The sequence below is a fragment of the Neomonachus schauinslandi genome, chromosome 4, assembly GCF_002201575.2.
Source record: "Neomonachus schauinslandi chromosome 4, ASM220157v2, whole genome shotgun sequence".
NCBI lineage: Eukaryota > Metazoa > Chordata > Mammalia > Carnivora > Phocidae > Neomonachus > Neomonachus schauinslandi.
In genome coordinates, this window is record NC_058406.1 from 34,950,258 (window position 1) to 34,976,144 (window position 25,887).

Sequence of the window (25,887 nt, forward strand, 5' to 3'; positions counted from 1 at the left end):
TGGAAACTGGGCACAGAGAGATAAAAGGACTTTCTCAAGATCATACATCTAGTAAATGACAGAGCCAGAATTTGAACCCAGATACATTGGGCCTGAAAGGCTTGAGAACAACTAATCTAAGGGAAAAAAGCATTGCATGCACACAACCTAACAATTATTCTGCCAAGAAATAATAATCATGATCTTGTATGTATCTAACAACACAGAACTGTAATGTCTAAAACAAAAACTGACAAAATACAAGGCAAATTTGACAAATCCACAATCTTCATGGGATATTTTAACATACTTCTCAGAAACTGAAAGTTCTAGAAGATAAGAAAGGAGTATGGATATGGTACGTTTTAATAACAAAATTGACATGCTTGATCTAATCTTGTTCCAATAAAGGTAGGCTTTATTTTTTTCCAAGTCTATATGAAAACATTTACCAAAATGCATGGATACTACATCATAAAGGAATTCTCAAAAAATTTCAAAGAATGTAGTTCCGGGGCACCTGAGTGACTCAGCTAGTTGAGTGTCCAGCTCTTGGTTTTGGCTCAAGTCTGATCTCGCGGTCATGGGATCGAGCCCCACATCAGGCTCAGTGCACTGTGCAGAGTCGCTTGGGTTTCTCTCTCACTCTCCCTCTGCCCCTCCTGCTCATGCTCTCTAAATAAATAAATACATTTTTTTTTAAAAAACTTAAAAGAATGTGTTTCCAAAACCACATTCCCAGACCACTATGAAATAAAATTATGTCAACAATAAAAAGATAATTAAAAATAAGCATAGCAGACAATAATGTTTACTCAACATCTATTTTTTCCCCTTTTCTTGACTAACAGGACCCCAAATAGGTGGCAATGTGCTTAGTTAATGAAAACATTCAATCTGGCAGTCTTCCTTACAGCTAGCGAAGCCAGGTAACATTACTACTAAGTACGGAGATGTAAATGGGAATTGCTAGGTAGGGATTCTGGAAATACTGTTTTCCTGATGAAATTGTCCTTTATCCCTTTTATAGCCTGGAGCAAAGATGCAGTGCTTATATCTGGAGTAGTTACTTTGTAACCAAAAGGCAAGTCCTACACTAAAGACAGAGGAAGCTAGAAGGAGCCTGGCTTGTTGATGACTTTCTTAAGCAGCTGCACAACATAGGCATTTCTCAAGATTTCTTGAGAAAAATTAGTCCCTTATTTGAATAAGCCACTATGTTCAGGTTTCTGAAACATACTGCCAAAGACAATCCTAACTGATTTGCAAAAGATTCAAAATAAATGAGTTAGAGTTCAACTAAAAATGCCCGAATAAAGAAAGTATAATAATAAAGATAAAAAGCAAAAATTAATGAAATAGAAAACAAACAACTGAGAGTTTCAACAAACCAAAAGCTGATTTGGGAATAGAAAAAACTAATAAAGAAACATGGCTCTGGATCAAGAAAAAAATCTTTTATTTTTTGGACCCTGCCTCTCCCTCTAGACTCATAAGAGTCTTGCCATTCCTTTACATGCATCCACCAGACTTGAACCAAACCAAATTTCTCACCATTCCTGGTATATTCCTCTGTGCCTCTACACATGCTTTTCCTACTGCTTGAAATGTCCTTTCCCTTACTTGTGCACAGACAAGCTCTATTTTCTTCTTCAGGAAAACTCAAGGGTGACCTCCTCTAGGAAGCCTCTAACCCTTCAAACAACGTTTATACTGGTGCCCAGTATTCTATCCCTTAGTACCCTATGCATACTTTCACACAATTAGCAAATATGTATTAAGCAATTTCAGGCTCTTGCTAAAGCTCATTTTAGCAAATACTGTGTTTTAAATATATTTCCTGTCTTCTACCCTAAGCAAAGAGCTCTTTTAGGGCAGAATTTTATTCCTCTGTCCCTAGCACCTAGCTCAATGTCCTACACCTAATGAGCATTAACTAAATATCTGCTGAGTAAATAAATGAATAAAATAACAAATAGGGGCGCCTGGGTGGCTCAGTCGTTAAGTGTCTGCCTTCGGCTCAGGTCGTGATCCCTGGGGTCCTGGGATCGAGCCCCGCATCGGGCTCCCTGCTCTGCGGGAAGCCTGCTTCTCCTTCTCCCACTCCCCCTGCTTGTGTTCCCTCTCTCGCTCTGTCAAATAAATAAATAAAATCTTTAAAAAAAAAATAAAATAAAATAACAAATAATTAGGGCGCCTGGGTGCTCAGTTGTTAAGCGTCTGCCTTCGGCTCAGGTCATGATCCTGGGGTCCTGGGATCGAGCCCCGCATCGGGCTCCCTGCTTAGCAGGAAGCCTGCTTCTCCCTCTCCCACTCCCCCTGCTTGTGTTCCCTCTCTCGCCGTGTCTCTCTCTCTGTCAAATAAATAAATAAATAAATAAATAAATAAAATCTTTAAAAAAAAAAGATAGCAAATAATTACAATGTTTATCACATGCTAGAAGTATCAAAAGAGTGCTATGAGATCACAAAAGGAAAGCAAGCTACCCTCACTCTCCTTGCTAAAAAATGATACACTCTAGAATCAACTTTTTGTATATCTTTCACATGCCTTCACATAATATCATTATGTTTACAGAAATACTTCTGTGCACTGAATGAATGGAAGTTATACATGAAACCTGTGTGCTTCTAGTTTTTGTTTTCGCAGCTGAATTATCAATTGAGGTGAAGGATCTTAGCAGGTATTTCTGCACAGCAATATGAACACAGTAAAATATGCTACCTGATAAATTGTCACTTGATGTCACCTAGTGCTGAGCTCAACCCACTGAGACATCTACAAAATTCTTTACTAATTAGCCCAACTTTCCACACAAACTCTAGAGGAAATATTAAATGTACTGAATATGGCCAAAGGCTACAGTCATACGCTGCTGTGTGTGAACCTTCAGTATACATATGATAGAAATACAGTGTCTCCTTTAAAACACATCATTTCCCCACACATAGACACACACCAAATACTGAACCTCCCCAGAAGAGCTCCCTCTCGGAAATCCCCTGTACCTCAAAGAGGTTGCAGAATCAGATAAATGCAACAAGGAAAACAATAGGAAATTTAGCAAGAAGTAGTTTTGACAGACAATAACGATATGCAACAGAGACCATTATCAAGGTGCAAACCCCAAAGCAGCACTGGACTGCTATCATCCTCTTTCTCTCATACTTTTCAATGCTAAACTCCTTTATTTTTTATTTATTTTTTTTTAAAGATTTTATTTATTTATTTGACAGAGAGCACAAGCAGGGGGAGCGGCAGGCAGAGGCAGAGGGAGAAGCAGGCTCCCCACCGAGCAGGGAGCCCGACGCGGGGCTCGATCCCAGGACCCCGGGATCATGACCTGAGCCGAAGGCAGACGCTTAACCATCTGAGCCACCCAGGCGCCCCGCTAAACTCCTTTAAAAAGGGTGGTGAAGGAGGGGTGCCTGGGTGGCTCAGTCGTTAAGCATCTGCCTTTGGCTCCAGTCATAGTCCCGGGGTCCTGGGATCGAGTCCCACACTGGGCTCCCTGCTCAGCGGGAAGCCTGCTTCTCCCTCTCCCACTCCCCCGGCTTGTGTTCCCTCTCTCGCTGTGTCTGTCTCTGTCAAATAAATAAATAAAATCTTTAAAAAAAAAAAAAGAAAAAGGGTGGTGAAGGATGGGGAGGGAAGTTTGTTTTCTTCTTTATACTCTCTTTTGTAAATCTCTGTAATATGGTGTCCACCCCTTGGAATTTATGTTTGGTAGATCTGGCACATTCCCTGATCTTTAGGAACCTATCTCTGACTGCTACTTGTCTGTTTTCCTTCTTCACACCCTCCACAAATAAAGGTACTTAAGGTTCAAGCCTTGCTGCTTTAGTGTCTCTATCCATACTATTTTCCTTGATTATTTCTGACACTGAAAACATTTTGAGGGATAAAAATGTGCTCAATTCCTATATAACACTGCTTTCATGCCAGAGTAATGCTGTACAATGAAGGGTTTTCTCTATATTTGATCTTCCTTGATCTCATTTTTTTAGGAGCCCAACATGACCTGAACTCATGACCCTGAGATCAAGACCTGGGCTGAAATCAAGAGTCAAACACTTAACCAACTGAACCACCCAGGCACCCCAATTTATTCTTTTTTTTTTTAAGATTTATTTATTTAATTATTTTTGAGAGAAAGAGAGAGAGCATGAGCAGGGGGAGGTGCAGGGAGAAACACAGACTCCCCACTGAGCAGGGAGCCTGATGCAGGACTCGATCCCAGGACCCCGGGATTATGACCTGAGCCGAAGGCAGATACCTAACCGACTGAGCCACCCAGGCGCCCCACTCCAATCTCATTCTTGATATTGAAGGTTCCCTTAATTCTCTGACTCTGTGGAGCAATTTAACTCTGAAATGGCTGGTCTGACATGAGGGGACAAACATGGACAGCCAGACACACACACACACACTCATATACACACACCTTGCTCATTGATGTTTTAGAGTTGGGGGTAGTTCAGATCACTCCCAGAACTCATTACTTTGTTTCTCCAAACAGCCTTGATATAAACTGACATCTCAGTCAGAAATAACACTAAAAACTGGTACTTCAGAAAGGACTAATGGGCTTTCTCCTAACCTTCACTCTCAGGTGGAACATGCACTACCTCACATCATCCTGTCTTGCTCTTAGTCATCTTGCAAAAGCTGCCTTATATACCTCCAAGACTATAGATCTAACTCTTCTCTGACACAGTGACTATTAAAACATACAGTCATTACATCTTGTTAGAACAGGGTCATATGCAGTGTTGATGAAAACACTTTTTTTTTTTAAGATTTTATTTATTTATTCATGAGAGACAGAGAGAGAGAGAGAGAGAAGCAGAGGGAGAAGCAGGCTCCCAAGGAGCAGGGAGCCCAATGCGGGACTCAATCCCAGGACCCTGGGATCATGACCCGAGCCGAAGGCAAACGCTAACCATCTGAGCCACCCTGGCGCCCGACGAAAACACTTTTTTTTTAAAAAGATTTTATTTATTTATTTGACAGAGAGAGAGAGAGACAGCGAGAGAGGGAACACAAGCAGGGACAGTGGCAGAGGGAGAAGCAGGCTCCCCGCCTAGCAGAGAGCCCGATGCGGGGCTCGAACCCAGGACCCTGGGATCATGACCTGAGCCGAAGGCAGATGCTTAATGACTGAGCCACCCAGGCACCCCCCAATGAAAACACTTTTTATAGTGAGGTCGCAGAGAGGCAGATAGAAAAGCACAAACACAATCATGAAATAAAAAATAGAGAATCTGAGGGGTGCCTGGGTGGCTCAGTCGTTAAGCGTCTGCCTTCGGCTCAGGTCATGGTCCCAGGGTCCTGGGATCGAACCCCTCATCGGGCTCCCTGCTCTGCGGGAAGCCTGCTTCTCCCTCTCCCACTCCCCCTGCTTGTGTTCCCTCTGTTGCTGTGTCTCTCTCTGTCAAATAAATAAATAAAATCTTTTTTTTTAAAGGTTTTATTTATTTATTTGAGAGAGAGAGAACGAGAGAGAGCACATGAGAGGGGGGAGGGTCAGAGGGAGAAGCACACTTCCTGCCGAGCAGGGAGCCCGATGCGGGACTCGATCCAGGGACTCCAGGATCATGACCTGAGCCGAAGGCAGTCGCCTAACCAACTGAGCCACCCAGGCGCCCAATAAATAAAATCTTTAAAAAAAAAATAGAGAGAATTTGAAAAATATCCTGGAGTATTTGTAGATTCAGGCTGCGACAATGATCGCATTTAAAAGAGGGACGCCTGGGTCGCTCAGCTGGTTAAGCGTCTGCCTTTGGCTCAGGTCATGATTCCACGGTCCTGGGATGGAGCCTCCATCAGGCTCCTTGCTCAGCGGGGAGTCTGCTTCTCCCTCTCCCTCTGCCTGCAGCTCCCCCTGCTTGTGCTCCCTTGCTCTCTCTCTCTCTCTCTCTCTCTGGCAAATAAATAAATAAAATCTTTAAAAAAAAAAAAACAGAAAAATTATTCACAGTCTTGCAAATGTCACAAGTTGTAGTTCGAGAAGCTAAAAATAATAGGCAGTTAGGGCAATAAGACCGCTGAAGCAACACCAGCATTTTAAGACCCGATATCTGATTTCTCAGATAAAGCAGACAAAACTACCAGAGAACATGAAATCTTTACCTTCCCAAGCACAAAAATAAAACATATTACAACAAAATAACATTCACATACTAAAATGTTCCCTTTACTTTTTTTATTATTATTTAAAATCAATTAACTCGGGCGCCTGGGTGGCTCAGTCGTTAAGCGTCTGCCTTCGGCTCAGGTCATGATCCCAGGGTCCTGGGATCGAGTCCCACATCGGGCTCCCTGCTCCGCGGGAAGCCTGCTTCTCCCTCTCCCACTCCCCCTGCTTGTGTTCCTACTCTCGCTATGTCTCTCTTTGTCAAATAAATAAATAAATAAATAAAATCTTAAAATCAATTAACTAGGGGCACCTGGTGGCTCAGTCAGTTAAGCATCTGCCTTCGGCTCAGGTCATGATCCCGGGGTCCTGGGATCAAGCCCCCCCCATCGGGCTCCCTGCTCAGTGGGGCATCTGCTTCTCCCTTTCCCTCTGCCCCTCCCTCCGTTCGTGCGCACTCTCTTCTAATAAATAGATAAAATCTTTTTAAAAAATCAATTAACTAACATATAGTGTATTATTAGTTTCAGAGGTAGAGTTTAAGATTCATCAGTTGCACGTAACACCCAGTGCTCTTTACATCAAGAGCCCTCCTTAATACCCATTACCCAGTTACCCCATCCCTCCAGCAACCCTCAGTTTGTTTCCTACAGTTACCCCTTACTTTCTTTTTTTTTTTTTTTTAAAGATTTTATTTATTTATTTGACAGAGAGAGACATAGCGAGAGAGGGAACACAAGCAGGGGGAGAAGGAGGGGAGAAGCAGGCTTCCCCGTGGAGCAGGGAGCCCGATGTGGGGCTCGATCCCAGGACCCTGGGATCACGACCTGAGCGGAAGGCAGACGCTTAACGACTGAGCCACCCAGGCGCCCCCCTTACTTTCTTTATAACACATCTGTTAATACTGCTACAGATACAGAGTTTGCATGACAACTCCATGTGCACTAAATAATAAATGTGTAACCATGAATGTGAATAAATCAATTTTTCAGTACCCAAGCAGATGGCAGATAGCTGGCTCTTTTAGTTTATAAGTTTACTGTTTCTTATAGCTTAGCACTTGCACAGTGCTGTCAATTTAGGAAATATATACCAGGGGGGAAAGTAGGAACTTAAGCCTCTTATATAGCTAGTTGTATACTTACCACACAAACTGAATCAGGTTGAACTCTATAAGACAGTGTGTGTGTGTGTGCGTGTATGTGCAGTGTGTGTGTGTGTACATACACACATACATAATCATATTCTAGAAATACAGTATAAATTAGTATAAATATGTAAAAATAATAAAAATAATCTTTCAGGCGCTGGGGTGGCTCAGTCAGTTGAGTGTCCCACTCTTGGTTTTGGCTGGGGTCAGGATCTCAGGATGGTGGGATCTGAGTCCTCTGTGGGCTCTGCGCTCAATGGAGTCTGCTTCAGATTCTCTCCCTCTCCTCTGCCCCTCCCCCCTCTCCCCCCCAAATAAAGAATAAAATCTTAAAAAATAATAATCTTTAAAATTTTTTTATATACTGGATCAAAAGTAGGTATAATATTCTATTCATCAATTACACAGCTAGAAATTCAAATCCTAGCTGTACCATTTACCTACTGGCAAGACACTAAGTATTTTTGGACCTCAGTTTCTTTCTTTTCTTTTCTTTTCTTTTTTCTTTTCTTTTCTTTCTTTCTTTCTTTCTCCCTTCCTCTCTCCCTCCCTCCCTTCCTCTTTCTTTCTTTCTTCTTTCTTCTTCCTTCCTTCCTTCCTTTCTTTTTCAAGTTCCAAAAAGCTCTATTAACCCTCTAGGGGAGGGGTTCAATCTTTCTTGGCTGCCACTTTCCTCATGGCTCCCAGGAGGTTGCTCAGCTCCCCTCTCTTCCTCTTGGCACTGATGTGTGTCCCCACCCTTTTCTTGATGAACTTGAGGGCATGCTTGTCCTTGCAGACCTTGAGAAACTCCATGCCACGATGCTTGTACGGGGTGAAGCCACACACCTCTCGGATCATGTCCCACACAAACCTGGTGTGCTTGGGGAGGTGCCCGCAATGGCAGCTGTGCCTCGGCTTGCTCATGTTCTTAGTCACCCTGCGGCCCTTGCTGAGGCCCAAGTTCATAGGATCACTGAGCCATAGCTGCTGCTTCTTAATGGCTCCCACCGCAGAAGCAATTTCCTCATTTATAGAATGGAAGTATACCACTTGTAAGATTGTTGTGGTAATTTAAAAAAATAATGTATCAAGTTCTTAACACAGTACTTACCACAAAGAACTCAAAATCTTAACTGCATATGTAACAGAAATAATAATAACTAGCCCTGGGGTGCCTGGCTGGCTCAGTCGTTAAGCGTCTGCCTTTGGCTCAGGTCATGATCCCGGGTTCTTGGGATCGAGCCCTGCATTAGGCTCACTGCTCAGCGGGAAGCCTGCTTCTCCCTCTCCCACTCCCCCTGCTTGTGTTCCCTCTCTCGCTGTCTCTCTCTGTCAAATAAATAAATAAAATCTTAAAAAAAAAAAAAGAAGTCAAGTAACTTGCCCAAGGTCAGAAAGCTTATAAGTGGTAGAGCCAAAATTCATATAGCGGCAGTTTAGCTCCAGAGTCTCTCTCTCTCTTAAGTTACCTCTCAATGTTGGGCGCCTGGGTGGCTCAGTCGTTAAGCGTCTGCCTTCGGCTCAGGTCATGATCCTGGAGTCCCGGGATCGAGTCCCGCGTCGGGCTCCCTGCTCGGCAGGGAGTCTCTGCCTCTCCCTCTACTCCTCCCCCCTGCTCATGATCTCTCTCAAATAAATAAATAAAAAAAAAAGTTGCCTCTCAATGCATTCTCTTTTTTTATACTGAAATATAATTGACATACAATGTTACATAAGTTTCAGGTGTACAACATATTGATTAGCAAATTCTATAGTTTCTTATAACAAATATATGAGGTTTTTTTCCTCATGTAACAAATATTTAGTGAGTACCCTCTACCTGGCGAGTCTGTGCTAAGTATTAAAGACACAAAGATGAAAAACACAGGGAGGTTTGATCTAACAGAGAAAGGCAAACATGTAAAAAAAAAAAAAAGCCATAAAATGTATCGCTGCTCTGATAAAAGTATGTACAGGGTATACAGGAGACACAAAGGAGGGAACAGACAATCATGCTATGAAAAATAATGATAATGATAAGAAAAGAAGGCATCTGAAATGAAATTGAAATGAAAATGAAAACGAAATCATCGAAAATGAAATCACATAAGGACATCTGGGTGGCTAGGTTGGTTAAGTGTTGGACTCTTGATTTCAGCTCAGGTCATGGTGTCTGGGTTATGAGCTCGAGTCTCATGTCCACTTGGCGCTCAGCATGGAGTCTGCTAGAGGTTCTCTCTACCTCCCCCTTTGCCCGTCCCCACCTAAAATAAATAAAAATCTTTCTAAAAATTCTCTCTCTCTCCCTTTGCCCCTCCCCCCCCACAGGCATGCACGCTCTCTCTCTCAAAAAAAAAAAAAAAAGACTGTAACTCATCTCACTAGGAGACTCACTTGCTAGCTTCGAAGAATCAAGCTGCCATATGAAGCATATCAAGCTGAAGCCCTCAATTCAAGAGACTGCAAGGATTTGAATGCTGCCATCAGTCACATAGCAGATTCTTCCCCACTTGAACCTCAGATAAGATGCCAGCCCCAGATGACACCTTTATATTTTTTTAAGTTTCCTTTTATTTATTTAAGTAATCTCTACATCCAATATGGGGCTTGAACTCACAACCCTTAGAACAAGAGCCAGCCAGGCACCCCGCCCGAGCTGACACCTTGATTGCAGCTTTGTAAGACCATGAAGCAGCAGACTAAGCTAAGTCATGCCTGGACTCCTGAACCACAGGAAGAGATATAATAAATATGTGTTCTTTTAAACTACTGCATTCATGGTAATATTGCTATGCAGTAATAGGTAACTAATATGCTATGCTCCCCTTTGTGTTGCAATTACCCTTGTAATTACTTAACATAAATATTTACCATTAGATTATATACTCCACAAGGGCAAGAATAACAAGTCTTAATCATTACTGTATCTCAGCACTTAGGACACTGCCTAGCATATAAAAGAACTACAATATAGTAAATGGATGGACGGATGCCTACTCTGTGCGGGCACAGTGCTATATCCTAGAGAAACAAAAATAAGTAAGACATGGTCCCTGTCCTCATGGAGCTTAAAGTTACATAGGATGCCAGACACTTGAAACAGATAATTTCAACAGAACATGATAAACGTAACAGAGGTTTCTGTGAAGACAATGGGTATATAACTCAGACTGCAAGGGCCCAGGTATGGGTAAATCTTATATACTCAAGATTTATGTTGAGTAGGTGACATGATGTTATATACAGGAAATTCTAAAATTCTAAAAAATAGGGGCACCTGGGTGGCTCAGTTGGTTAAGCATCTGCATTCAGCTCAGGTCATGATCCCAGGGTCCTTTATTTTTTGACAAAGAGATACCAGGGTCCTGAGATCAAAAAATGTAAAACCAAATGGCACGGTGGTCCCAGTCTCTCATCCTCTGCTAAGTGGAAAATATGTCCAGCTCCATTGTACCAGTGATTAACAATCTGCTTAATGTTTCCAATTAAGAAGTGCTTCTGTTGAGGGGCGCCTGGGTGGCTCAGTCGTTAAGCGTCTGCCTTCAGCTCAGGTCATGATCCCAGGGTTCTGGGATCGAGCCCTGCATCAGGCTCCCTGCTCAGCGGGAAGCCTGCTTCTCCCTCTCCCACTCCCCCTGCTTGTGTTCTTGCTCTTGCTATCTCTGTCTCTGTCAAATAAATAAATAAAATCTTAAAAAAAAAAAAAGTGCTTCTGTTGAGATACAGTAGAAGGTTCTTATTTTCTTTTTATACTGTCCTTGTTTTGTTTGGGAGTATGTTGGAAGGAGACTTTTTTTTTTTTAAGATCTTATTTATCAGGGGTGCCTGGGTGGCTCAGATGGTTAAGCGTCTGCCTTTGGCTCAGGTCATGATCCCGTGCTCCTGGGATCAAGCCCCGCGTCCGGCTTCCTGCTCTGCAGGAAGCCTGCTTCTCCCTCTCCTGCTCTCCCTGCTTGTGTTCTCTCTCTGGCTGTCTCTCTCTCTGTCAAATAAATAAAATCTTAAAAAAAAAAAAAAGATCTTATTTATCTATTTGAGAGAGAGAAGGGGCAGGGGAGGCGCAGAGGGAGAAGCAGACTCCCTCTGAGCAGGGAGCCTGGAGTGGGGCTCCCTGCTTAGTGGGGTCTGCTCTCCCTCTTCCTCTGTGCACACGTTCTCTCTCTCTCATAAATAAAATCTTAAAAAAAAATAAGAGAGGGATGCCTGGGTGGCTCAGTCAGTTAAGTGTCTGCCTTTGGCTCAGGTCATGATCCCAAGGTTCTGGGATCGAGTCCCACATCCAGCTCCTTGCTCAGTGGGGAGCCTGCTTCTCCCTCTGCCTGCCGCTCCCCCTGTTCCAACTCTCTCTCTCTCTCCCTCCGTCCCTCTCTCTCTCTGACAAATAAATAAATCTTTAAAAAGAAATAATAAGAGAGTTCAGCAAGGTTACAGGATACAAGACAAATGTGGTATTATCCATATTGTGGAATATTACTGGGCCATAAAAAGGAATAAAGTGCTGATACACACTATAACATGGATCAATGTTGAAAAGATTACGCTAAGTAAAAGAAATCAGTCATAAAGGCTACATATTGTATGATTCTATTTATATGAAATATCCAGAATAGGCAAATCCATAGAGACAGAAAGTATAATAGTTGTTGCCAGGAACTGGGGGATGGGAGAAATGGGGAGTGACTAATGAGTACAGGTTTTCTTTTTAGGATGATAAAAAAATTTTTAAATTAGTGGTGATGACTGCACAACCTTGTAAATATACTATAAAACACTGAATTGTATATATATTTTAAAGATTTTATTTATTTTTTTTAAGATTTTATTTATTTGACAGAGAGAAACACAGAGAGAGAGGGAACACAAGTGGGGGAGTGTGAGAGGGAGAAGCAGGCTCCCCCCTGAGCAGGGAGCCCGACGCAGGGCTCCATCCCAGCACCCTGGGATCATTACCCAAGCCAAAGGCAGACGCCCAACAAATGAGCCACCCAGGCGCCCCTAAAATTTTATTTATTTATTTGACAGAGAGAGAGACAGCCAGAGAGGGAACACAAGTAAGGGGAGTGGGAGAGGGAGAAGCAGGCTCCCCCCCCGAGCAGGAAGCCCGATGCAGGGCTCCATCCCAGGACCCTGGGATCATTACCCAAGCCAAAGGCAGATGCCCAACAAATAAGCCACCCAGGCATCCCTGAATGGTATATTTTTAAAAGGAGAATTTTACAGTATGTGAATTATTTCTCAGTAAAGCTATTGTTAAAAAGAAAAAAAGTGACATTGATACTTTGTCCTGGAATAGGATTCCAGGTTTTACAGTTTTCACAATACATGCTAAAATACAGAGTTATGTCATGGGGCAATAAAAGGTGAGTTATCTCAAGACACTGGAACAATAATCTTCCTAGAAAGTCTCCTTCTGGGGCACCTGGGTAGCTCAGTCCGTTAAGAGGCTGCCTTCGGTTCAGGTCATGATCCCGGGATCCTGGGATCCAGCCCCACGCCAGGTTCCCTGCTCAGAGGGAGTCTGCTTCTCCCTCTGTACCTCCCCTGCCCCTTCTCTCTCTCTCAAATAGATAAATAAAATCTTAAAAAAAAAAAAACGTCTCCTTCCAATCATACTCCCAAACGAAACAAGAACAGTATAAAAAGAAAATAAGAACCTTCTACTGTATCTCAACAGAAGCACTTCTTAATTGGAAACATTAAACAGGTTGTCAATCACTGCTACAATGGAGCTGGACATATTTTCCACTTACCAGAGGACGAGAGACTGGGACCACCGTGCCATTTGGTTTTACATTTTTCTCACTTACTTTACAAATGTACACACAAACACTAATGTCACCTCCACTTACACATGCTTCAGTCCTTCCCTAAATAGAGTTCAGTAACATCCAAAATATTCTAAGTCACTTTCCTAAAAACAATGGAATTACCCTAATCTCTATTTCATGGATTTTTTTTAAAGTGAAAAAGTAAAGCTTAATAATCAAAGGTAAATATTTGAAGCTCACAAATGATTATAAATGCAAATCCAACCTATTTATTTTGTTTCTAAAAGTATATTTTCACTGAATTCAGTAATAGAGGTTATAAAATGTTTTCATCTTCTCTAATACTTTTGGGCCAGGGATTTATAACCTCAGCACTCCTGACATTTAAAACCAGATAATTCTTTGTTGCAGAGTACTGTCCTGTGCATTACAGAATATTTTGTGACATCCCTGGGCACTAGCCACTAGATACCAGTAACACCCGCTGTCTAATTGTGACAACCAAAAATAACACTGTCAAATATCACTTTAGGGGTAAAACTGCCCCCAGTTGAGAACCACTGCCTTAGTCCATCTGCCTTAATTATTTCCTAACAGCAAATTAGCTAAATCATCATTAGCCTTAAAAACAAACATATTTTTGTGAAATACAGAAGCTGATACACCTAAAAGAGAAGACTTCTTTGTTTTTTTGGGTTTGAATAAATCCATTTCTGGAATTATTATAAAACAAATCTTTTATGTGCATTTTTAAAGTATTTATATATATTCTCAAACATATAGTACGAAAAAAAAAAAAAAAAAAAACTAAGCTTCACTTCTAATGAATTTAGATTTTCATCTACACATACCTTTCCCAGAATACAGAAAGTAGCAGCTTCTCTCTCTCTCTCTTTTCTCTCCTCATAATCAGTAATTATATAGATATTGAAAGGGAGCTTTATGTTCAAAATCTTCTAATTCTATCATGGTTATCTGTAGAACAATGACACATTATTTATAACCTAAAATACATGTTACCCAATAACAGTTTAACATTTTTTTGAGGTCCTAAGAGATTTACAATTCATAAAGACAGCCCAAATTTAACCAATGAAATAATCAGGTTGGTTAATTTAAGAAATGTGCTATACCTCTGACAGTCACAATCTAAAGGAGCCCAAGTTCCTTCCAAACCAACTGCTCAAACAGATATTTTTATAGCTATACAACTAAATAAGATTGCTTAAGACAAGATAATTTTTAAAAATAATTCTTAATAGGGCGCCTGGGTGGCTCAGTCGGTTGAGCGGCTGCCTTCGGCTCAGGTCATGATCCTGGAGTCCCGGGATCGAGTCCCGCATCGGGCTCCCTGCTCGGCGGGGAGTCTGCCTCTCCCTCTGACCCTCCCCCCTCTCATGTGCTCTCTCTCATTCTCTCTCAAATAAATAAATAAAATCTTTAAAAAAAAATTCCCCACAATAAAAATGGTAAATATTTAAAAATAATAATAATAATAATAATAATTCTTAATAAAGAAAATAACAAACTATTCTAATTGTAATTCATGGGGCTACTGACCCACACAGTATACAATAAAGATCATGAGGACTTTGCTAGTCATGGTTTTTTCATCCTTCATAAAATATAACCCAATAGTCTTTGTTACTTATCTAAAGCCAGGCTTCAGAACTAAATGAATAACAGTATCAATTGAACAGGTAACGTAACTAAGATCTATTTTTAAGGATGAATGACCAGAAGGTCCTAAATTCTAAAACTGAATTATTTTAAAGGAATACAAGCAAGCCACATAAATCCTCATTCCTCAGTGTGAAGTCATCCATCCATCAGTCTTTCTTTTGCTATCTAAGGCAACTTAAAGTCCTTAAGTTACCTGTATAATGTGTATCTCCCACACCAGAAGTCAAATATTTCCTTTTATTGCTAGTGATACACTTTTTATTTAACCTGACCTTTAAAACTCTGTAGTCATCTGTACTTTGTAATCAAAGATAAAAACTAACCATATCCTAGCTGCACTATGTTATCAGACCAGTGGTTGGCAAACTTTTTCTATAAAGGGTCAGATAGTAAATATCTTAGGCTTTAAGGGCCATATGGTCTCTGTTATAACTATTCAACTCTGTCATTGTAGCACAAAGGCAACCATAAAACATACATTGACAAATGGGTGTGGATGTATTACAATAAAACTTCATTTAAAAAAAAAGTGGCAGGCTATAGTTTATTAAAACCTGTATCAGACTATTACATGTGGGAATAAGTAAACAGACCTGTTTCTCTCTTTCCCAATGATAATGTTCTCACCATAAAATTAACTAATTACTTTCTAAAATACCACAAAATAAAATTAGCTTTCTCCCATTTCATAGTAGGCATTTGTAGTGGGATAATGCTAGATCTTATTGTCTTAAATGAGGAATAAAAGCCAACTATGAAGATCAAGTTCAGGTTTGAGATTTGTACTATACACACTATACAGAAAACGTATAAGAAATTAAAATAAAGCGGGCGCCTGGGTGGCTCAGTTGGTTAAGCGACTGCCTTCGGCTCAGGTCATGATCCCGGAGTCCCTGGATCGAGTCCCGCATCGGGCTCCCTGCTCGGCAGGGAGTCTGCTTCTCCCTCTGACCCTCCCCCCTCTCATGTGCTCTCTCTCTCATTCTCTCTCTCTCAAATAAATAAATAAATAATCTTTAAAAAAAAAAAAAAGAAATTAAAATAAAGCCTTTAGGTTCAACAGATCCAGAACCTATAGGACTCCAGGAGAGGCAAATGTGAGACCACTGTATTAAGCACATTCATAGCCTAGAACACAAGAACTCCAAGAAAAATCATCTCCCACTGAAAACAGACTTTCAATAAAGAATAATAAATCACAGGGGGCGCCTGGGTGGCTCAGTCATTGAGCATCTGCCGTCGGCTCAGGTCATGGTCCCAGGGTCCTAGGATCGAGCCCCGCATCGGGCTCCCTGCTCCGCAGGAGGTCTGCTTCTCCCTCTCCCACTCCCCCTGCTTGTGTTCCTGCTCTCGCTCTCTCTCTCTCTCTGTCAAATAAATAAATAAATAAAATCTTAACGAAGAAGAAGAAAAAATCACAAGAGAAATGAAAATCCATGAAAAAGAACCAGCAGACCAAATAGTGTAGAGTCCACATTATAAGAATTGCAACTAATCTGAAAGGGACTTAAACAAACAAAAAACATTAAATGGTAAAAATTTACTCATCTCTATGACAGTATATTTAAAAATCTATAAGAAATAATAAGTTTCTAGTAAAATATAATTTACCAAAATTGAAACAGAAGAAACAAAATTCTAAATAGACCAATTACCTCAGAAGAAAAGGAAAAGTATCAAGTACCTGACCAAGCACTTCACAGGGGAATTCTATCAAATATTTAAGGAATAATTCCAATACCATTTCAACTGTTCCAAAGCACAAGGGAAAAAAAAAAACGTCCAAATAATTTTTTTGAGGCAAGAATAATATTGCTATCAAAACCTAACAAAAGCATGAAATAGAAAACCACAGTCCATTCTCACAAATATCAAGACAAAAATACCCCAGCAAAAAAAAAGTTGGCAGTTGGGGCACCTGGGTGGCTCAGTTGGTTAAGCGATTGCCTTCGGCTCAGGTCATGATCCTGGAGTCCCGGGATCGAGTCCCACGTCGGGCTCCCTGCTCGGCAGGGAGTCTGCTTCTCCCTCTGACCCTCCTCCCTCTCATTCTCTCTGTCTCTCATTCTCTGTCTCAAATAAACAAATAAAATCTTTAAAAAAAAAAAAAGTTGGCAGCATGTGAAAGAATAATATATCAGGAATGCAAGGATAGCTCACTATTTTTTTTTTAAGATTTTATTCATTTATTTGACAGAGAGAGGCACAGCAAGAGAGGGAACACTAAGCAGGGGGAGCGAGCGAGGGAGAAGCAGGCTTCTCGCGGAGCAGGGAGCCCGATGCAGGGCTCAATCCCAGCACCCTGGGATCATAACCTGAGCCAAAGGCAGACGCTTAATGACTGAGCCACCCAGGCACACCAAGGATAGCTCACTATTAAAACACCTACTAATATAACTCACTTTACTAAGAGATCAAAAGAGAAAAATACTTTTATTACCATATGTATTAGAGTTCTCCAGAGAAAGAGAACCAATAGGATATATAAAGAAAGAGATTTATATAAGGAATTGGCTCACATGATAATGGAGGCTGAGAAGTCCCAAGATCTGCGGTCAGCAAGTTGGAGACCCAGAAGATACAATGGTGTAGTTCCAGTCCAAGTCCGAAGGCCTGAGATCCAGGACAGCTAATGGTGTAAGTTCCAGTCCAAAAGCTGGCAGCCTCAAGGCTCAAGAAAATTTTGGTTCCAGTCCAAAAGCAGAAAAAGAACCATGTCGCAACTCAGTCAGGCAAGAAGGAGTCCCTCTTAATCATAGGAGGGCCAAATTTTTTATTCTATTCAGACCTTTAAATGCTTGGATGAGGGCCACCCACATTAGGGAGGGCAATCTGCTTTACTCACGTCTACTAATTCAAATGTTAATCTCACCCAAAAACACCCTCACAGACATATCTAGAATAATGTTTGACCAAATATCTGGATACTTGGTGGCCCAGCAAGTTGACACATAAAATTAACCATCATATCATAGATTCTGAAAAGACATTTGGTAAAATTCAACATCCATTCTTCATAAAATAACTCTTAAGAAAATAGAAAATTTTGGGGCGCCTGGGTAGCTCAGTTGGTTAAGTGTCTGCCTTCAGTTCAGGTCATGATCTCAGGTTCCTGGAATGGAGCCCCACGTTGGGCTCTCTGCTCAGCGGGGAGTCTGCTTCTCCTTCTGTGCTCTCCTTCTCTCTCTCTCTCTCTCTCAAATAAATAAACAAAATCTTAAAAAAAAAAAAAGAAAATAGAAAACTTTTTAAGTTTGTTTTTTTTTAAGATTTTATTTGAGAGAGTGTGAGAGAGAGCATGAGAGGGGAGAGGGTCAGAGGGAGAAGCAGACTCCCCGCTGAGCTGGGAGCCCAATGTGGGACTCGATCCTGGGACTCTGGGATCATGACCTGAGCTAAAGGCAGTTGCTTAATGAACTGAGCCACCCAGGCACCCCTTTTTGTTAAGATTTTATTTTATTTTTTTTTTTTTTTTTTTTTTTTTAAAGATTTTATTTATTTATTTGAGACAGACAGAATGAGATACAGAGAGCATGAGAGGGGGGAGGGTCAGAGGGAGGAGCAGACTCCCTGCCAAGCAGGGAGCCCGATGTGGGACTCGATCCAGGGACTCCAGGATCATGACCTGAGCCGAAGGCAGTCGCTTAACCAACTGAGCCACCCAGGTGCCCTTGTTAAGATTTTAAAGATCCATTAGAAAGAAGATATTTATTTAAGCCTCCAAATCATATTAATCAGGAAACATTACAAGCATTCCCATTAAAGTCAGGAACAAGACAATGATGACAAATACCACTATTACTTAATATTTTAGTAATTATTAGTCATTGCAGTTGGTTGAGAAAAAGATGAGGTATAAAAATAAAAAATAAATAAATGTACCATCATTCACAGCTGATAAGATTATATGCCTGGAAAACCAAAATAAATCACCTGAAAATCTAACACAAACATTAAAAAAATTCAGTATGTTAGCTGCATCAAAAATCAGTATGCAAGGGGCGTCTGTGTGGCTCAGTCAGTTAAGCATCTGCCTTTGGCTTGGGTCATGATCCCAGAGTCCTGGGATCGAGCCCCACGTCGGGCTCCCTGCTCAGGGGGGAGCCTGCTTCTCCCTCTCCCCCTGCCCCTGCTTTCTCTCTCACTCTCTCTCTCGTGCATGCACTCTCTCTAATAAATAAAATTGTTACCAAAAAAATCAATATGCAAAACTTAGAAGTCCTCATATGCAAACAACGAACAGAAGATAACAATGGAAGGAGAAAAGAGAAAAAACTAAGAATAAACATCGCAGGAAATGTGCAAGATACATATATATATTTTTTTAAAGATTTTATTTATTTATTTGAGAGAGAGGATGAGAGGAGAGAGAGAGCACATGAGAGGGGGGAGGGTCAGAGGGAGAAGCAGACTCCCTGCTGAGCAGGGAGCCCGATGCGGGACTCAATCCCGGGACTCCAGGATCATGATCTGAGCCGAAGGCAGTCGCTTAACCAACTGAGCCACCCAGGCGCCCGCAAGATACATATATTTTTAAAAAATTTTAATGTCTACCAAGGAACACAAAATATTTAAACAGATCATAAAGGTATGCCGTGTACTTATATAAAAAGATTCAATACCATAAAGATATTAACTCCCTAAATCTATAAATTCACTCTAATCTCAATAAAAATGGCAATAGTATGCTTTTGGAAACAGGCAAACTGATTCTAAAACTCACATAAAAGATAAGAAACACCACAACAATTCTTAAAAGAAAGAATAATGATGAAGAACTAAACTAACTAGATACTAAAATAAAGCTGCAATAACTAAATTATTGTAACAGTGTGTACTGGTACAAGAATAGACAAATCAAGGTAACAGATTAAAGCTTAGAAACAGACCAAAATACTTGGGAAAATTCAGTATAGAATAAAGAGGACATTTCCAATTAATGAGAAAAATATTAAATATATAATAAATGTTGCTGGTAAAGCTGAATGATGAATTCCAAATGGATCAAATATTTAAATATAGGTAGTAAAATCATAAAAGTGATTAGAAAAGAATAACTATATTTACAACATAGAAGTACAGAGAATTTCTGAATAATAAAAGATAAAAATGAAAAGATTAAGACAGTTAAAAACAAAATGACTATTTCTACATTGTAAAAATTAAATAAGCTAATTTAAAAAACACTGTAAGCTTGGAAAATATAATTCACAGCACTGATATAAAGGAGTCCTACAGAGCACCTGGGTGGCTGAGTCAGTTAAGCATCTGCCTTCAGCTCAGGTCATGATCCCAGGGTCCTGGGATCGAGTCCCACATGGGGTCTCCCTGCCCAGCAAGGAGCCTGCTTCTACCGCTCCTTCTGCCCCTCCCCTTGCTCGCACACACTCTCTCTCTCAAATAAATAAATAAATAATCTTTTAAAAAAATTAAAAATAATAATAAAGGAGTCCAACAAATCAGTAAGATCCAAGGAGGATAATTTTGTAGAAAAATGGGTAGTATGTTCCAATTCTAGGCACTAAGGATATAGCAGTGCACAGAGATAAAAAGAGATGAAAAACCCTGTCCTCAGGACACCTGGCTGGCTCAGTCAGCAGAGCATGTGACTCTTGATCTCAGGGTTCTGAGTTCAAGCCTCACACTGGGTGTTGAACCTACTAAAAACAAAATCCCTGCCCTCAAAGAACGTACACTCTAGTGGTCTTCTATCTTGGAGTAGGTAAGTAAATAAACAATAGATAATTGATATGTAAACACACACACACACACTGGCCTACACAAACATACACATACAGGCATACATATATTCACTTATCCATGCACAGAATACCTCTGGAAGAATATATAAGAAAGTGTAAATACTGGTTGCCTCCAGGGAGGAAAACTCGGGGGCAGTACAAGGTAAGTGATTTTTCACCCAATGTGGGGCTTGAACTCACGACCCCAAGACCAAGAGTTGCATGCTCCACTGACTAAAGCCAGCCAGGCGCACCACTGAATAATCTTTTATACCTTTTGAGTTTGTACTGTGTGATTTTAAAAACAATTTCAATTAAAATTAAATAAAATTAGATGTTCAAAGAAAAACAATAAGATATTGAAAACAAAAAAGGAGCACATTTAAGAAAAACAAAAGTCTAGAAAAGAAAATACACCAATTGAGGGGCGCCTGGGTGGCTCAGTCATTAAGCGTCTGCCTTTGGCTCAGGTCATGATCCCAGGGTCCTGGGATCGAGCCCCTCATTGGGCTCCTGGCTCAGCGGGGAGCCTGCTTCTCCTTCTCCCACTCCCCCTGCTTGTGTTCCCTCTCTCGCTGTGTCTCTCTTTGTCAAATAAATAAAATCTTTAAAAAAAAAAAGAAAATACACCAATTGAAATAAAAAATCTCAGTGAATGTTTCAGCGTCAGAGTAGAACCCAAATGAAAAGGGGTAATTAAGTGGAAAATCACCAACTCCCCCTTCCAAAAAACAGCAGAAAAGACAAGGAAATAAAAAATATGAAAGCGAAATTAAGAGACATGAACGACATCATGAGACAATCCAATATGCATATAATGGCAATTTGAGAGACCGAAGAACAGAATTTTAAAAGATAATGCCCAATAATTTTCTAGAAATTGAAGACAAATAAGAGTTCTTAAACTGAAAAAGTATACCACATCCTGAGAATAAATGTAAATAAATCCACTCAAAGACCAGCATAGTGAAAGTACACAACAACAAAAAATAATAATAATCCTAACTACCAGAAAAGACTGATTAACTAAAGAAGAGTAACAAATAAATAAATAAAAATAAAGAAGAGTAACAACCAGACTAAGATTAATTTATTAGCAACAATATAACTCAATAAGAAAAAAAGGAAGAGTATTTTCAAAGTCCTGAGGAAAGTAACTACTGTCTTAAATTCTACACTCATTAAATTACCATTTAAGAGTTTATTCAATAGGGGCACCTGGGTGGCTCAGTCGTTAAGCGCCTGCCTTCTGCTCAGGTCATGATCCCAGGGTCCTGGGATCGAGCCCTGGATCAGGCTCCCTGCTCGGCGGGGAGCCTGCTTCTCCCTCTCCCACTCCCCCTGCTTGTGTTCCCTCTCTCGCTGTCTCTCTCTGTCAAATAAATAAAATCTTAAAAAAAAAAAAGTTTATTCATTATAAACATAGAAGTAATCACAATAAATATAAATAGATTACAATCTCTGGCTCTTTGTGGGCACATTTAATTTGGATCCAAAAAATTTAAATATAAAACTGTTTCAGGGGCACCTGGGTGGCTCAGTCGGTTAAGCGTCTGCCTTCGGCTCGGGTCAGGATCCTGGAGTTCTGGGATCGAGTCCCACATTGGGCTCCCTGATCAGCAGGGAGTCTGCTTCTCCCTCTGCCCCTCATCCCGCTTGTGCTCTCTCTCGCAAATAAAATAAATAAAATTAAAAAAAAAAACACACAAAACTGTTTCAGGGGCGCAGTCAGTTAGGCCACCAACTCTTGGTTTCAGCTCAGGTCATGATCTCAGGGTTGTAAGATCGAGCCCCGAGGTGGGCTCTGTGCTCAGCATGGAGTCTGCTTAGGACTCTCTCTCCCTCTCCTTCTGCCCCTCCCCCCCCCGCTTACACTCTCTCTAAAATAAATCTTAAAAAAAAAACTGCTTCATAGGATATGAAGTGGCACCTGGCTAGCTCAGTCAGTAAAGCATTCAACTCTTGATCTTGGGGTCATGAGTTCAAGGCCCACGTTGGACTCAAAGCTTACTTGAAAAAATTAAAATTAAAAAAGAAAAAGAAAAAAGTGGGTGCCTGGCTGGCTCAGTTGGTAGAGCATGTGACTATTTCAGCTCAGGTCACAATCTCAGGGTCATGAGATCAAGCCCCATGTGGGGCTCCACACTCAGCAGGGAGTCTGCTTGAGATTCTCTCTCCCTCTCCCTCTGCCCCTCCCCCCACTCACATGGGCTCTCTCTTTCTCAAATAAATAAATCTTTTTAAAAAAAGAAAGAAAAGGGGCACCTGGGTGGCTCAGTCGGTTAAGCGGCTGCCTTCAGCTCAGGTCACCGAGCCCCACATCAGGCTCCCTGCTCAGCAGAGAACCTGCTTTTCCCTTTCCCTCTGCCTGCCACTCTGCCTACTTGTGCTTTCTATCTCTCTGTCAAACAAATAAATAAAAAATATCTTAAAAAAAAAAAAGAAAGAAAAACGAGCAGCTTAAAAAGAAAGAGATAAGGGACGTGTAGGTGGCTCCGTCAGTTACGCATCTGCCTTTGGCTCAGGTCATGATCCCAGGGTTCTGGGATGGAACCCCACGTCAGGCCCCCTGCTCAGCAGGGGAGTCTTCTTCTCCCTCTCCCTCCCACTCTGCCTACTTGTGCTCTCTGTCAAATAAGTAAATAAAATCTTAAAAAAAAAAAAAAAAGAAGGGGCACCTGGGTGGCTCAGTCGTTGAGCGTCTGCCTTCAGCTCAGGTCATGATCCCAGGGTCCTGGGATCGAGCCCCGCATTGGGTTCCCTGCTCAGCAGGAAGCCTACTTCTCCCTCTCCCAATCCCCCTGCTTGTGTTCCCTCTCTCACTGTGTCTCTCTCTGTCAAATAAATAAATAAAATCTTAAAAAAAAAAAAAACAGAAAACAGTAACAAAATATGGTAGATAATAATCCAATTGTATCAATAATCACCTTAAATATCATTGATCTAAATACACCAATTAAAAAAAAACACTTCATCCAACAACAGCAAGTTACACATTCTTCTCAAGTCATATGGAACATTCACCAAGGTAGACCACATTCTTGGCCATAAAACATATCTTTTTTTTTTTTTTTTTGGAGGGACTTCTTGTTTTTACTGATACTTATTTTTTTAACAAGTCTGCTATATGGTAATGCAGTATTTTATTTATTCTGTTCATTAATAACTAATACTCGAGAACTTTTATAATATTAACAGAACTTAATCTAAAAGAATCAACCCACTTTGTTTACATTTCACTATTGGGTATGAGAGAGAGTCAAAATAATTACGGTCAAAATTATTACATAAAAAAAATTATTACATAAAAAATTATAGTAAATGCTGGGTGTTAGTCTACATACAATTTAGTTTTTGGCATAAAGTTATTTAGTTGCCAGGAAGAACATATGGTTTAATTCACTAATAGGAGTATCTCTTAATGCTGGGATGGCCTCTTCTTGGTATTTCTTCTGCTGTTGATTTTTAGCAAAGTTATCTGTGATTGTATGAATGGCGCTGAGTGGCGAGATACTCATCATGTTTATTCCAAATAAGAGTACCTAACCAGTTACTATAGTAATGAGGAAGTAGACGGGCAATGCAACTGCCCAGTATTTTGGGGGCCAATAGGTTAACCCTAAGGAGTTTAGCCAAGATTCAAGAATGCCCACACAAGATACAGGATGAAGCCAAACTGGGAGCTTAAGAAAAGAACAAAGCCATAAATCGCTCTTTCTGGCAATGGCGACGGTGAATTTTCCACCATTTTCCCTGTGGCTTTAGACAATCTTGGGTCCTCGAAGCACCCACTCATCAGGCCCATCCCGACAGCTCGGCCACTTCAGCACCGAGTCCCTCGCGCAATCGCCCTTCCGAAAGCCTCCGCGGGGTCGAGAGAGGGAAAAACCAAAGGAAAGGCCGGGTCACTACGCACCCCCCCCCCACGACGCCGCCAATCCCGCCCAGGCGCAAGCGCACCGCGACGCTTGCCGGCCAGGCGTGCAGGAGCGCCGGGCCGGGCTGATCGCTCGCGGCCATAAAACATATCTTAACAAATTTGAAAGAACAGAAACTCAGTATCTGCTTTCAGAGACCTCAGTTACAGAAAGACAGCTGGAAAATTCCAAAATACTTGAATATTAACACAATTCTAAAATAAAGCATAAGTTAGGGGCGCCTGGGTGGCTCAGTCGTTAAGCGTCTGCCTTCGGCTCAGGTCATGATCCCAGGGTCCTGGGATCGAGCCCCGCATCGGGCTCCCTGCTCCGTGGGGAGCCTGCTTCTCTCTCTCCCACTCCCCCTGCTTGTGTTCCCTCTCTCACTGTGTCTCTCGCTGTCAAACAAATAAAATATTTAAAAGAATAAATAAATAAATCATAATTTAAACAAGAAATTTCAAGAGAAATTTTTTAATGTTTTGAACTAAATGTAAATGAATATACAACTTATCAAAATTTGTGGGATGTAGCAAAAGGAATGCATAGAGGGAAATTTAGAGCATTAAGTTTATATATTAGAAAAGAAGAAATATAAGAAATCAATAATCTAAGCTTGCACTTTAGGAAACGAGGGAAAAAAAGAGCAAATTAAATCCAAAGTAATCAAAGGTCTACTTAAAAAGGGGAGGGGCACCTAACTGGCTTGCTGGCTGTCAGTAGAGGATGCAACTTTTTTTTTAAATTTTTTTATTGTTATGTTAATCCCCATACATTACATCATTAGTTTTAGATGTAGTGTTCCATGATTCATTGTTTTTTGTTTTGGGGGGTTTTTTTTATTTTATTTTTTTTAAGATTTTATTTATTTATTTGACAGAGACACAGCGAGAGAGAGAACACAAGCAGGGGGAATGGGAGAGGGAGAAGCAGGCTTCCCGCGGAGCAGGGAGCCCGATGCGGGGCTCGATCCCAGGACCCTGGGATCATGACCTGAGCCGAAGGCAGATGCTTAACGACTGAGCCACCCAGGCGCCCCTCCATGATTCATTGTTTGTGCATAACACCCAGTGCTCCATGCAGAACATGCCCTCAATACCCTCACCAGGCTAACCCATCCTCCCACACCCCCTCCCCTCTAGAACCCTCAGTTTGTTTTTCAGAGTCCATCGTCTCTCAGGGCATGCAACTTTTTTTTTTTTTTTTTTTTTTTCATGAGAGAGAGCGAGAAAGGCAGAGGGAGAAGCAGGCTCCCCGCCTAGCAGGGAACCCGATGCGGGACTCGATCCCAGGACCCTGAGATCATGACCTGAGCCGAAGGCAGACGCTTAACCATCTGAGCCACCCAGGCGCCCGAGCATGCAACTTTTAACCTCAGGGTCATAAATTCAAGCCCCACACTGGGCATGGAGACTACTCAAAACAAAAACAAAAAACACGGGGCGCCTGGGTGGCTCAGTTGGTTGAGCTACTGCCTTCGGCTCAGGTCATGATCCTGGAGTCCCAGGATGGAGCCCCGCATCGGGCTCCCTGCTCAGCAGGGAGTCTGCT

General features: G+C 41.2%; 2 protein-coding genes and 1 pseudogene across 2 annotated transcripts in view; all 3 read right to left on the minus strand.

Moving 5' to 3' along the window:
- TESK2 (testis associated actin remodelling kinase 2) overlaps positions 1–25,887 on the minus strand; it is a 121,779-nt gene that overhangs the window by 86,280 nt on the left and 9,612 nt on the right. The window lies entirely within an intron of this gene.
- Positions 7,915–11,686, minus strand: LOC110575319 (60S ribosomal protein L36-like). Its single transcript, XM_044913794.1, has 2 exons — positions 11,657–11,686; positions 7,915–8,271 (listed from the first exon to the last, which is right to left on the minus strand). Exons 1-2 carry the CDS (start codon positions 11,684–11,686, stop codon positions 7,915–7,917), a joined length of 387 nt encoding a protein of 128 aa, XP_044769729.1.
- LOC110575263 lies at positions 23,767–24,195 on the minus strand (annotated as a pseudogene).